Genomic DNA, 11,417 nt, shown 5'->3' with positions numbered 1-11,417 from the left:
CTGCTGTCAGTCACCGTGAAATGTTTTATGTGCAGGCTTTTTTGTTGCCTTCTGTATTTTTAAATTGTTTTGTGAGTAAAAGGTTTAAAAGTTGGGGTGTAGGAGTTCTGGAGGAAGAGTTCATGTAAGGGTAAGCCTGAAGGATGAGAGGGTAGAAAGTGGTCTGTGTGGTGTTTTTTTTTTATTGATGAAATCTCTCTGGGCTGTTACAAATGCTTCGCTTGCTGACTCGTTTTCTGTTTTAGGAAGGACACATCTGAGTGGTCAGAATCTGCTAATGGATCTTTGCAAATGGATGCTCTCTCCTTGGAGTCTGCAAGCAAGGAAGCCTACTTCAGCAGAGTGGAAACATTCACCATATCCTTTCTGATGCTGAGCTTTCAGCCGTTCCCCCCACCCTGCTTTGCTGCCACCCTCCCCGTGGCTTCAGCACGGGCTCTATTTTCTTAAAGCCTGTTTTTCTCCTTTAGCCAAATAAACTGTGGACAAAGGGTTTAACCTGTAATTTATTGGGTTTTATCCTTAACGTGAGCACCCGCTGAAGTGGGCGGGCAAACCCCATGAGCTGTCTCCCCTGGTTTGTGCCAAGTACGGCTGGACCAACGTGGAGTGTGACATGCTCAAGTGCTCCAGCTGCCAGGCCTTCCTCTGCGTGAGCCTGCAGCTCGCCTTTGACTTCAACAAGTGTACGTATGCCAGCGTTCTGGGGGCGCAGGGGGGTGGGCTGGAGGGTTTAGAGGGAGTGTGTGCCTTCTTGTGTGTGTAAATCATAGAATCACAGCACGGTTTGGGTTGGAAGGGACCTTAAAGCTCCCCCAGTCCAACCCCTCCATGGGCAGGGACACCTCCACCAGCCCAGGCTGCTCCAAGCCCCGTCCAACCTGGCCTTGAACACCTCCAGGAAAAGAGAATTCTCAGTGGAGTTTGATGTTTTTTCAAGTCTTCACGCTTGCAGGATGCTTCCAGTCTCTGGGTTGTTAAAAAATGGAGACTGTCATGGTAACCTGGAAACAACACAACGCATCAACATAGGTGCCACCTATTCTTTCCATTATTTTTACTACTATCAGCTTTGAAAACCTCTCAATAAATCCCCTGAACCTCACTTTTTGAAAATCAGTTGACACTCCAACTATGAAATGTGATTGCTCTATCACTCTGATTACTTTATCATAGGATCACAGAGTGGTTTGGGTTGGAAGGGACCTCAAAGCTCCCCCAGTCCAACTCCTCCATGGGCAGGGACACCTCCACCAGCCCAGGCTGCTCCAAGCCCCGGCCAACCTGGCCTTGGGCACTGCCAGGGAGGGGACACCCACAGCTTCTCTGGGCAACCTGGGCCAAGGCCTCACCACCCTCACAGTCAAGAATTTCTTCCTAATATCCAGTGTAAATCTCCCCTCTTCCAGTTTAAAACCATTATAGTTCCAGTGCAGGATAGTTCCAGTGAAGGGATCTAAGATGATGAGCAATAGGGGTCATGCAGTGATAGGACGAGGGGCAATGGTTTTAAACTGGAAAAGGGCAGATTTAGCTAGGATATGAGGAAAAAGCTCTTCCCCATGAGGTGGTCGATCAGTGGCACAGGTTGCCCAGAGAGGTGGTGCAGGCCCCATCCCTGGAGATATTCAAGGCCAGGCTTGATGGGGCTGTGAGCAACCTGATGTGGTGCCAATGTCCCTGCTGACTGCAGAGGTTGGACTGGATGAGCTTTAAAGGTCCCTTCCAACCCAACACACTCTGATTCTGTGATCATCCAGTCCAACTGCCTGACCGCTTCAGGGCTGTCCAAAAATTAAAGTGTGTTGTTAAGGGCATTGTTTAAATGTCTCTTAGACACTGACAGGCTTAAGGCATCGACCAACCCCCTAGGAAGCCTGTTCCAGTGTTTGACCACCCTCTTGATAAAGAAATGTTTCCTAATATCAAATCTGAACCATCCCTGATGCAGCTTTGAGCCATTCCCACGTGTCCTGCAGCTGGATCCCAGGAAGAAGGGATCAGCACCTCCCTCTCTGCACCTTCCCCTCCTTGGGCAGCTGTGAAGAGCAATGGGGTTGTCCCTCATTCTCCTTTCCAAACTGGACAAACCCACAGTCCTCAGCCACTCCTCACAGGATTTGTCTCTCAGCCCTTTCCTCACATTTGTTGCCCACCTCTAAAGGGAAGTTGTAGAGAGGTGGGTGCTGGTCTCTTCTCCCAGGTGATGGGGGATAGAACAAGGGGAAACGGCACCAAGCTGTGCCAAGGGAGGTTCAGGTTAGAGATAAGGAGGAAGTTCTTTACTGAGAGGGTCATCAGAAGCTGGCACAGGCTGCCCAGGGAGGTGGTGGAGTCACCATCCCTGGATGTATTTAAAGAGCGGGTAGATGAGGTACTTAAGGATATGGTTTAGTGGGTAGACAGGAACGGTTGGACGTGATGATCTCAGAGGGCTTTTCCAACCGAGCGATTCTGTGACTTCAACATCCTCCTTAAATTTATTTCCTGACTGCTTGGTCTGCCACCCTGATCCCTCACTAAGTTGTTCTGATGTGAGCTCTTGGCTGTTCATCACCAAATCAGTCCACTCAGGTGGTCACATTGTGTAATTTCATAAACTTACCTAAATTTGCTCTGCAAGAACAACGCTTGTTACCCCACCACAAATAAACATCATCTCCCCTTCTCAGTTTTCTCGACTGCAACTCCCTGCCCTTGTTATGTGGGAGGGAGCAGAGAGCACAGCTCCGGTGTCTCACAGACGTATGGCAAAGCTGCATTTCCTTTTGGATCACTCTCAGTATTGATGCCCGCTGTTTGTTCAGATTATCTTTGTTCAATAAACCTTGGCCTAATTATTCTGTTAGTAGTCACACTGGCTTAGAAAACTCTCAAATAATCATAGGTGGGAAGAAAAGCTCGAAAACTAAATGGAAAAAGAAATTATTTGGTCCTGAAAGGTGTGAATAAGCCAAATTAAGGATCAGATCTTTATTTGAGAAGCTTGATTTCCAGACATGGCTGTGATTTGGCTCCTGCAGCCGGGGTGGAGGGGTCAGGCGAGTTATGTAGGGGACTGGCAGCAGCCCAGGAGCTCGAACTGGCAAGAGCAGGCGGTCCCTGTGCGCTTGGTTGGTTCGAGCTGTGTTTCCAGTGCAGTGTGGCAACCTCCCCTGCTCCGTGGTCACTGTGCCTGGGAACGGGGCTGGATTTTGGCTGCGGGAAGGTGGAACCGCTGCAGTTGTGGTTATAACCCCTTGAGCCAGCCTGCCTTTGCTGCCACGGGAGCCACTGCTCTGTGGTTGCCTGCAGGGAGGCTGGAGGTGCAGCAGCAGCTTTCGGTGGGGAGGGAGATGAGTCTGAAGTGAGAGCTTCAGGCTCTGCAACTTACAGCCTCGGGGAGGCATCTGGCACCTCAGTCCTCGTAGTTTGGTGCCTTCCCCTCCTGGTTTGGTTTTCCCAACCGTTCCCCGAGGAGGTGGCTCCGCAGGGGAGTAGTTTGAGCTTTGCCTTGCAGATAAGGAGCGCTGCGGGGAGCTGAAGAAGGCCTTGTGCACCGCTCACGAGAAGTTCTGCTTCTGGCCGGACAGCCCCTGCCCAGGTTGGTGTCTCAGAGCCTGGCTAATGCACATATCCAGCATAATTCCCTCTTTTCTCTCCCTTTCTGTCACTGCACTTGTCTCTTTTTGCAGGAATTGTGGTTTCTCTCCCAGTTCTCAATGCAGGCAGTGGCATTACAGCCTCGTTTTTCGCTATGGGGATGGTGAAACAGTGACAAAGCAACGTCTGAGCCATGGCTGGAGCCCCAGGCTGGGCTTTTCCCATCCTTTCTTAACCTTTGTGTGCCTCCAGGGCAGTTAAAATGCGTTTTGGGTTGTAAATGGGAGGGGCCAGGAGAGGCTGGATGACATAGGATGCTCGAAGAGCGATAGATCTCATCTTCAGAGCTGAACTGCACGGGGAAGGGTGGTTGCAAAGGAAAAAGGCTGTGCTCAGCTTTTCTTTTAAAAGCCAGGAGACCATTATGGGGAGAACGGGGCTGATCTCATCTTTATCTTGCCTTGTGGGATAAGGAGAGGGATGGGAAGGCTGGTGGCACAGCTCAGGTCACCTGTATTTGCTTTCACCAGATCGCTTTGCCATGTTGCTGGTGGATGAGCCCAGAGCCCTTCTCCAGGACTTCCTGGAGCGCTTTCAGAGCCTGTGTCAGCTGGAGCTGCAGCTGCCCTCCCTCAGACCAGAGGATATGAAAAACATGGTGAGTTCCTGTCTACCCCCAAAATTCAGCTGCGTTCAAGCCCCCAGCGATGATGCCAGGCGTGCCTGTGCTGTACAAACCCCAACCAAAATGGTTGCAGGATTCAAACTGGAGTCTCCAGCTTGCCAGGTAGGTAAAGCTCAGCCTTGCTTGCATTGCTGAGTGGTCTATGCTAGCCTTGGCTTTCTGCTCAGATGTTCCCCACTTGGAAACACATAAAAGGGAGTTTGGAAAGGCTCATATCACAGAATCAGTAAGGTTGGAAGAGACCTCTAAGATTGTCAAGCCCAACCCTCAACCAGCTCAAGTAAGAGGTCAAAGCCTTCTCAGCCATCCTGGCGTGAGCTGTGCCACCTTCCCTTCACACCAAGAGCATCTTAAATATGTTATTTGGGCAGGGGTGAAGGCAGCCCCTGATTTGGAGCACCCCAAGTTAGACAAGCCTGAGGATCCTGTCTGGAAAAGCCTGTTTTGTGCCTTCCAACAGGAAGGACAAGGGAAGGGAGGACAGAGCTGAAAAGGGTGGGGGAAAACCAGCAGCAACTCCCTTCTGTTGGATGTTGCCTAAAGCTGGAGACATGGCACCAAATCATAAAATCTTTAAGGCTGGAAGAAACCTCCAAGATCATCAAGTCCAACCATCAACCCAACCCCACCATGGCCACTAAACCATGGCCCCAAGTGCCACATCCAGACGCTTCTTGAACCCCTCCAGGGATGGGGACTCCACCACCTCCCTGGCCAGCCCCTTGCAGTGCTTGACCACTCTTGCAGTACAGAAATTTTTCCTCAGATCCAATCTAAACCTCCCCTGGCACAACTTGAGGCCATTTCCCCTTGTGTTGTCACTGGTTACATGGAAGAGGAGACCAACACCCACCTCTCTACCCCCTCCTTTCACCTCTAACCCCGTTGGAGAGGGGATAAGGTCTCCCCTCAGTCTCCTCTTCTCCAAACTAAATATCCCCAGTTGCTCCTCATAATTCTTGTGCTCCAGCCCCTTCACCAGCTCCATTGCCCTTCTCTGGCCACGCTGCAGCCCCTCAATGTCCTTCTTTAGTGAGGAGCCCAAAACTGAACACAAAATGTGTTGTGCAAGCCCTTGACCAATGCAGGCACAGCTGGCTCGTGTCACCACGACATTGCTGCTGGGAAGTGGGCTGTTGGGTCCAGTTTCCACCTTTCCCAGTGTGTGTGATGCTCTTTGATGCCCGTCAGAAGTGAGTTGAGATCCCACAGACTCCTCTGGGAGCTCTTCCTGGCAGCTCCTACCCCTGTTTGTCACCTCCAAACACTCCATGAGATGCAGATGCCCATGGATCTCTCCTTTAACTGCGTTCCCAAAGGACTGGAGGTGGTCATTATGTTAGGTGGGATCAGGAGTTTGGGGTGCCAGAGGCCCCTAAAAGTCAGGGAGCCCTGGGAGTGTGTTATGGGGGGACTTCTTGTGCGAGGAGGCTCAGGGGACAGGAGGGAAGAGCAGAAGCTATGACACAAGAGGCTGGAACGTAACTGCAGCCAGGAGCAAGTGTGGGATTGCCACCTCGTAGGGACCTGGCCAGGCTTTGCTGTACTTCAGCCAAGTCTGGCTTGTTGGGCACTCGCTGGCCGGGAAACAGATGGCTCTCGGCGGTGAGAAACCGTATGGGAACTGGGGAACTCTTCATCCATTCAGCAGAAATCACAGAGGGGTTTTGTGGTTGCCACCGTGGGCCGGCTGAGCTATGAAACCCATCGGAGCCCCCTGAGAATCACAGAACGTTAGGGATTGGAAGGGACCTCAAAAGCTCATCCAGTCCAATCCCCCTGCCGGAGCAGGAACACCCAGATGAGGTGACACAGGAAGGCGTCCAGGCGGGTTTTGAATGTCTGCAGAGAAGGAGACTCCACAACCTCTCTGGGCAGCCTGGGCCAGTGCTCTGTCACCCTCACTGAGAAGAAGTTTCTTCTCCAATTTCAGTGGAACCTCCTGTGTTCCAGTTTGTGTCCGTTACCCCTTGTCCTATCATTGTTTGTCACCGAGAAGAGCCTGGCTCCATCCTCGTGACACTCACCCTTGAAATATTTATAAACATGAATGAGGTCTCCCCTCAGTCTCCTCTTCTGCAAACTAAAGAGACCCAGCTCCCTCAGCCGCTCCTCAGAAGGGAGATGCTCCACTCCCTCCATCATCTTTGTAGCCCTACGCTGGACTCTCTCCAGCAGTTCCTGTCCTTCTTGAACTGAGGGGCCCAGAACTGGATGCAATATTCCAGATGCGGTCTCACCAGGGCAGAGCAGAGGAGGAGGAGAACCTCTCTGCCCTACAACCACCCCCCTCCTGATACACCCCAGGATGGCATTGGCCTTCTTGGCCACAAGGGCATAAGAAGAGCCAAGAAGGCATAAGAAGAGCCAAGGGATGTATTTTTCTCCAGGTAGGATGTGGTTTTTGAATAGAAGCACTGTATTTTATCAGACTCTGCTGCTTTTCTCTGTCCCGCAGTCCCTGACAGAGGAGAAGATCAGCCTGCTCCTCCAGCTCATCGGGGAGGAGCTAGAGCACAAAACAGAGGGAGAAAAAACACCGGTGAAGTTTGCCACGGAAATCCTGCAAGTGCACGTTCCTGCCTGCATCCTGGCTCTGTGTGGCTGGACTTGCAGGTGGGTGATGGTGTAGGACTGGTACTAAAGTGTCTGCTGCACCTCATGGTTGCTGGTGAAACCTGTTAGAGGCTGGAGGAATGTGGATATCCCTCCTGTGAAATGTTCAGTATCCCCTATTTCACTGTTTTATTAGTAACTCCAGCCATTAAAATCATATTTATTAATATCTTTAGCTGACAGACTTCCAGAAACCCCAATACAAAGCTGCATAATCTGAAATAGATTGCTGAAGGTGATGTGACCTCTTATAGTTCAGGCTGGAAAAGAAAGGGCTTGTGGTAGGGAAGAGCAGAGCTGCTGCTGTGGCTGGGCAGGTCAGGGACTGAGGGTTCAGATACTCTTGGCTGATCCACCATAACTGGGTGTGCTTTTGCTTTATGGCAAGCCAAAATGTAACCAAACCAATTTAAATCAATGCTGTAGATGGGTTTTAAAGGACTTCTTTTAATTCTTAGCACGTAGAGCTACAAAAACAGTAAGTCTGTGCCTCAGCTGAGTGGTACTGATGTCTTGAAGCGTGCTGGCTCATGTACCTGTGACTGAGACCATTCCTGGGCTCTGCCAAATACCTGCATCTGTTCGGAAAGCTGTGATTTTGGGGAAGGGCCCAGTCTGGTCCCTGACCTCCTCTCATGACTTGGCTCTGTCCCTGCAGCTCTGTGCCTGGCTCCGTGCACCTCTCAGTGATCAGCTGCTCCCGCTGCATGAGGAAGGTGGGACTGTGGGGCTTTCACCAGCTGGAGTCTGCAGGGCCGGAGCTGGATTCCTGCAGCCCGAGCAATGCTCCCCAGACCCCCACCGAGCGCTTCCTGCTCATGCCCGTGTCTCAGCGCAGGATGCTCACGCGTAGCCAGGACACGGTCCCTCCAGGCTCCGAGCAGGTATGGCCCAGCTCAGCTGCCCCACGAGCTCAGGATGTCTGGGTGATACTGGGGCACATGGGAGTCAAGAGTGGTGAGGCTGCACCTTGAATCCTGTGTGCAGTTTTGGGCCCCTCACTCCCAGAAGGACATTGAGGGGCTGGAGCGTGGCCAGAGAAGAGCAATGGAGCTGGGGAGGGGTCTGGAGCACCCGAATGATGGGGAGAGGCTGAGGGAGCTGGGGGTGTTCAGTTTGGAGAAGAGGAGGCTGAGGGGAGACCTTATCACTTCTACAGCTCCTGAAAGGAGGGGGTAGAGAGGTGGGTGTTGGTCTCTTCTTCCATGTAACCAGTGATGGGAGAAGGGAAATGGCCTCAAATTGCATCAGGGGAGGGTTAGGTTGGATATGAGGAAAAATTTCTGTACTGCAAGAGTGGTCAAGCACTGGCAGGGGCTGCCCAGGAAGGTGGTGGAGTCCCCATCCCTGGAGGGGTTCAAGAAGTGGTGGATGTGGCACTTGGGGCCATGGTTTGGTGGCCATGGTGGGGTTGGGTTGGTGTTGGACTGGATGATCTTAAAGGTTTCTTCCAGCCTTAAAGATTTTATGATTTGGTGCCATGTCTCCACCTTTAGGCAACATCCAACAGAAGGGAGTTGCTGCTGCTTTTCCCCCTGCTGTTCTCAGCTCTGTCCTCCCTTCCCTTGTCCTTCCTGTAGGAAGGCACAAAACAGGCTTTCCCAGACAGGATCCTCAGGCTTGTCTAACTTGGGGTGCTCCAAATCGGGGGCTGCCTTCACCCCTGCCCAAATAACATATCTAAGATGCTCTTGGTGTGAAGGGAAGGTGGCACAGCTCATGCCAGGCTGGCTGAGAAGGCTTTGACCTCTTACTTGAGCTGGGCAGAGCCCCTCATCCACTTCAGGCAGGGAACATTCTGGTGACAAGAGGAGCTCTGTTGATTCCTTGTCCTTTCCTCACTGGTAGCACGAGAAGAGCCCATCCCCGGCCGTCCCTCGCCCACGAGGTTGGGATTCTCCCACCCCCACGGACCGGGCTGAGCTGGAGGTGGCCAGCCCCACTCTGAGGAGCCGCCCCATCACCCGCAGCATGGTACAGGGGGACAGCATGGAGGTGCCATCCAGTCCTCTCCGCAGAGCCAAGCGGGCACGGCTCTGCTCTTCCAGCAGCTCGGTGAGTCACCCAAATGTGGACACAGGAGAAGCCTGGGTAGGGAGTAGAAGGATCTAGGCAGGGTTTTCCTCATGCAGGGGCCAGTGTTGTCCCCATAGCCAGCTCAGGGCTGGTGTTTGGGCATGGGGAGGGTTTTATCATGTCATTGGAGTCTGGTTTAAACCGTGCTGTTGCTGTCCTTCATTGTCACCTCTTCCCCTAAGCAGGACACCTCTTTGAGGAGCTTCTTTGACCCCAGCTCACAGCATCGCGATTGGTGTCCATGGGTCAACGCAGTGGAGGGAGTGGAAGCCTCAGAGGATACCGGAACCCAGACAGAAAAGGAGCCTGCGAAGGCAGAGCCGGGCTGGCGAGTAGTACTGAACACGCTCCTCGCCACCAGAAAGTGCGACAGAGTGCCTGAGACGGAGCCCGTGGTGAGCCTGCGAGATCTCCCGCCCCAAACCCACACCCTCAAAACGCTGCTCTCCCCAGCCTTGCCCAGGGCTGAAAGCCTGTGGGCAGAATTTGGGGTAGATGGGCTTCATTCGGGCTAAATGTAAACCCAGCAGGGACCAGGCACGTGTATCCCCTCTACTCTGCCCTGGTGAGACCGCATCTGGAATATTGCGTCCAGTTCTGGGCCCCTCAGTTCAAGAAGGACAGGAACTGCTGGAGAGAGTCCAGCGTAGGGCTACAAAGATGATGGAGGGAGTGGAGCATCTCCCTTATGAGGGGCGGCTGAGGGAGCTGGGTCACTTTAGTTTGCAGAAGAGGAGACTGAGGGGAGACCTCATTCATGGTTATAAATATTTAAAGGGTGAGTGTCACGAGGATGGAGCCAGGCTCTTCTCGGTGACAAACAATGATAGGACAAGGGGTAACGGACACAAACTGGAACACAGGAGGTTCCACTTAAATTTGAGAAGAAACTTCTTCTCAGTGAGGGTGCCAGAGCACTGGCCCAGGCTGCCCAGAGAGGTTGTGGAGTCTCCTTCTCTGCAGACATTCAAAACCCACCTGGACGCCTTCCTGTGCAACCTCATCTGGGTGTTCCTGCTCCGGCAGGGGGATTGGGCTGGATGAGCTTTTGAGGTCCCTTCCAATCCCTAACGTTCTGGGATTCTGTCTGCAGAGTCTCAGCATCCCCTCTGGCTGCGGTGACAGCCTCTGGGCCAGGTCTCATCTGTTACAATGCTGTGTTGCATGCAGATCTGCTCAAGGGCTGCTATAAATAACAGCCTTTCCCGAGCGGCTCAGCGCTGCCCAAGATCCAGTTTCATGTCCCGACAGAGAGCTCCTGACCCTTTTTTGCAGACATCCAATGGCCACCGGCCCCAGGCTGTTGGACCAGTGGCTTTGCCAAGCCAGAGGAGCAGAGCTGAGGCCACAGCCCTGCTTCCCAAGCGGCTTTGGAGGATTCCTCCTGCTGGCTCCCCGCTGCCCTGCTTGGGGCTGAGCTGCAGAGGGACTGGTGGAGCAGTCCTGTGTCACCTCATGGGAGCTGTGTCCCCCAAAAATCAGTCCCTTTCTGGCTGTGCCAAGTGTTGGGAAGGTCCCAGCAGGTCCTGTGGGACCGGATACAAATCAGAGGCCTAAGACCTGGCTGGAGCAGGGGATAGATGGAGTCCCATCCTGCTTCTTGCTTGTAGTCCCCTCTGCTTCTGATAAAGAGGGTTAACAAAGAAGAGGAGCAAATTGATGGCATGGCAGCCAATTAAGATATTTCAGATGGGGTTTTTTTGCTGCAGTTTCTCTTCACAAGCTTTATTAGGCAAATCCTTAGTGCTGTTGTGGTGCCTTAACCTCTGGTTGTCCCTTTGCTCTTGCAGAGTCTCTCAGTGAAGTCCTCCAAGGTGTTCCGCATTTTCCGGCAGTGGGAGAGCATGAATTCCTCCTGAACGAAGCCTCTGCCTCTGGGAACTGCTGCCTGGCTGACAGTGTGGGGCATCACATTGTTCCGACAGAGATCCGCTTCAAATCACTCCTGCGGCAGCTCCGTGCCCCGGGGAGGGGGTGCTGAGGAGGCTTCGCGCCAAACGCAGCCCCCAGCAGCTGCTGGGACCCCCCTTCCTCCCTGACTGCCTTCCTTGAAGCCCCCTGCCTTCAGAAATTGCTGCTGTAGCCCTTGGCTCCCAGGGCTTTGACAGCCCCGTCCGGAGCCGTGCCGTGCCGTGGGCATTTGGAGCGAACGAAGGGACACAGTCACCTCACGGGGTGACTGTCTTGTCCAGCTGTGACCCACCACCAGCGGCACAGGGAAGCGATGCCAGGTGGGAATAAACATTTCAGTTTTGGTTTGTTTTTGGTTTGTTTTTTTGTCCTTGCTGCTGGTGCTGTGTTTCTTCCCAGACTGGGATGAGCTCTGGACCCGCTGCATCGCTCCCATTTCATTGGAGAATACTCATCCTTTTGGGATCAGTGTGTCCAGCTGCCTCCCTCTCCTGTTCCCACTCCTTGTTTTGTTGAATCCCCTGCCTGATGTGGGCTCTTTGCTACG

At 52.9% G+C, this 11,417-nt stretch overlaps 1 protein-coding gene across 1 annotated transcript; it reads left to right on the top strand.

Moving 5' to 3' along the window:
* Window positions 1-245: 245 nt before the first annotated feature.
* ZC3HC1 (zinc finger, C3HC-type containing 1) lies at window positions 246-10,818 on the top strand (the record flags this gene model as incomplete). Its single annotated transcript, XM_010193578.1, has 9 exons — window positions 246-357; window positions 536-686; window positions 3,500-3,583; window positions 4,113-4,240; window positions 6,726-6,883; window positions 7,542-7,767; window positions 8,732-8,938; window positions 9,145-9,354; window positions 10,750-10,818. Coding segments are annotated over 9 exons (1,345 nt in total), but the record flags the coding sequence as incomplete, so codon positions are not given.
* Between the last annotated feature and the right edge of the window lie 599 nt (window positions 10,819-11,417).

Source organism: Mesitornis unicolor, unplaced genomic scaffold (genome assembly GCF_000695765.1).
Source record: "Mesitornis unicolor isolate BGI_N332 unplaced genomic scaffold, ASM69576v1 scaffold22611, whole genome shotgun sequence".
NCBI lineage: Eukaryota > Metazoa > Chordata > Aves > Mesitornithiformes > Mesitornithidae > Mesitornis > Mesitornis unicolor.
Note: the sequence above shows the minus strand (reverse complement) of the source record. Positions and strands in the feature narration are given on the sequence as shown.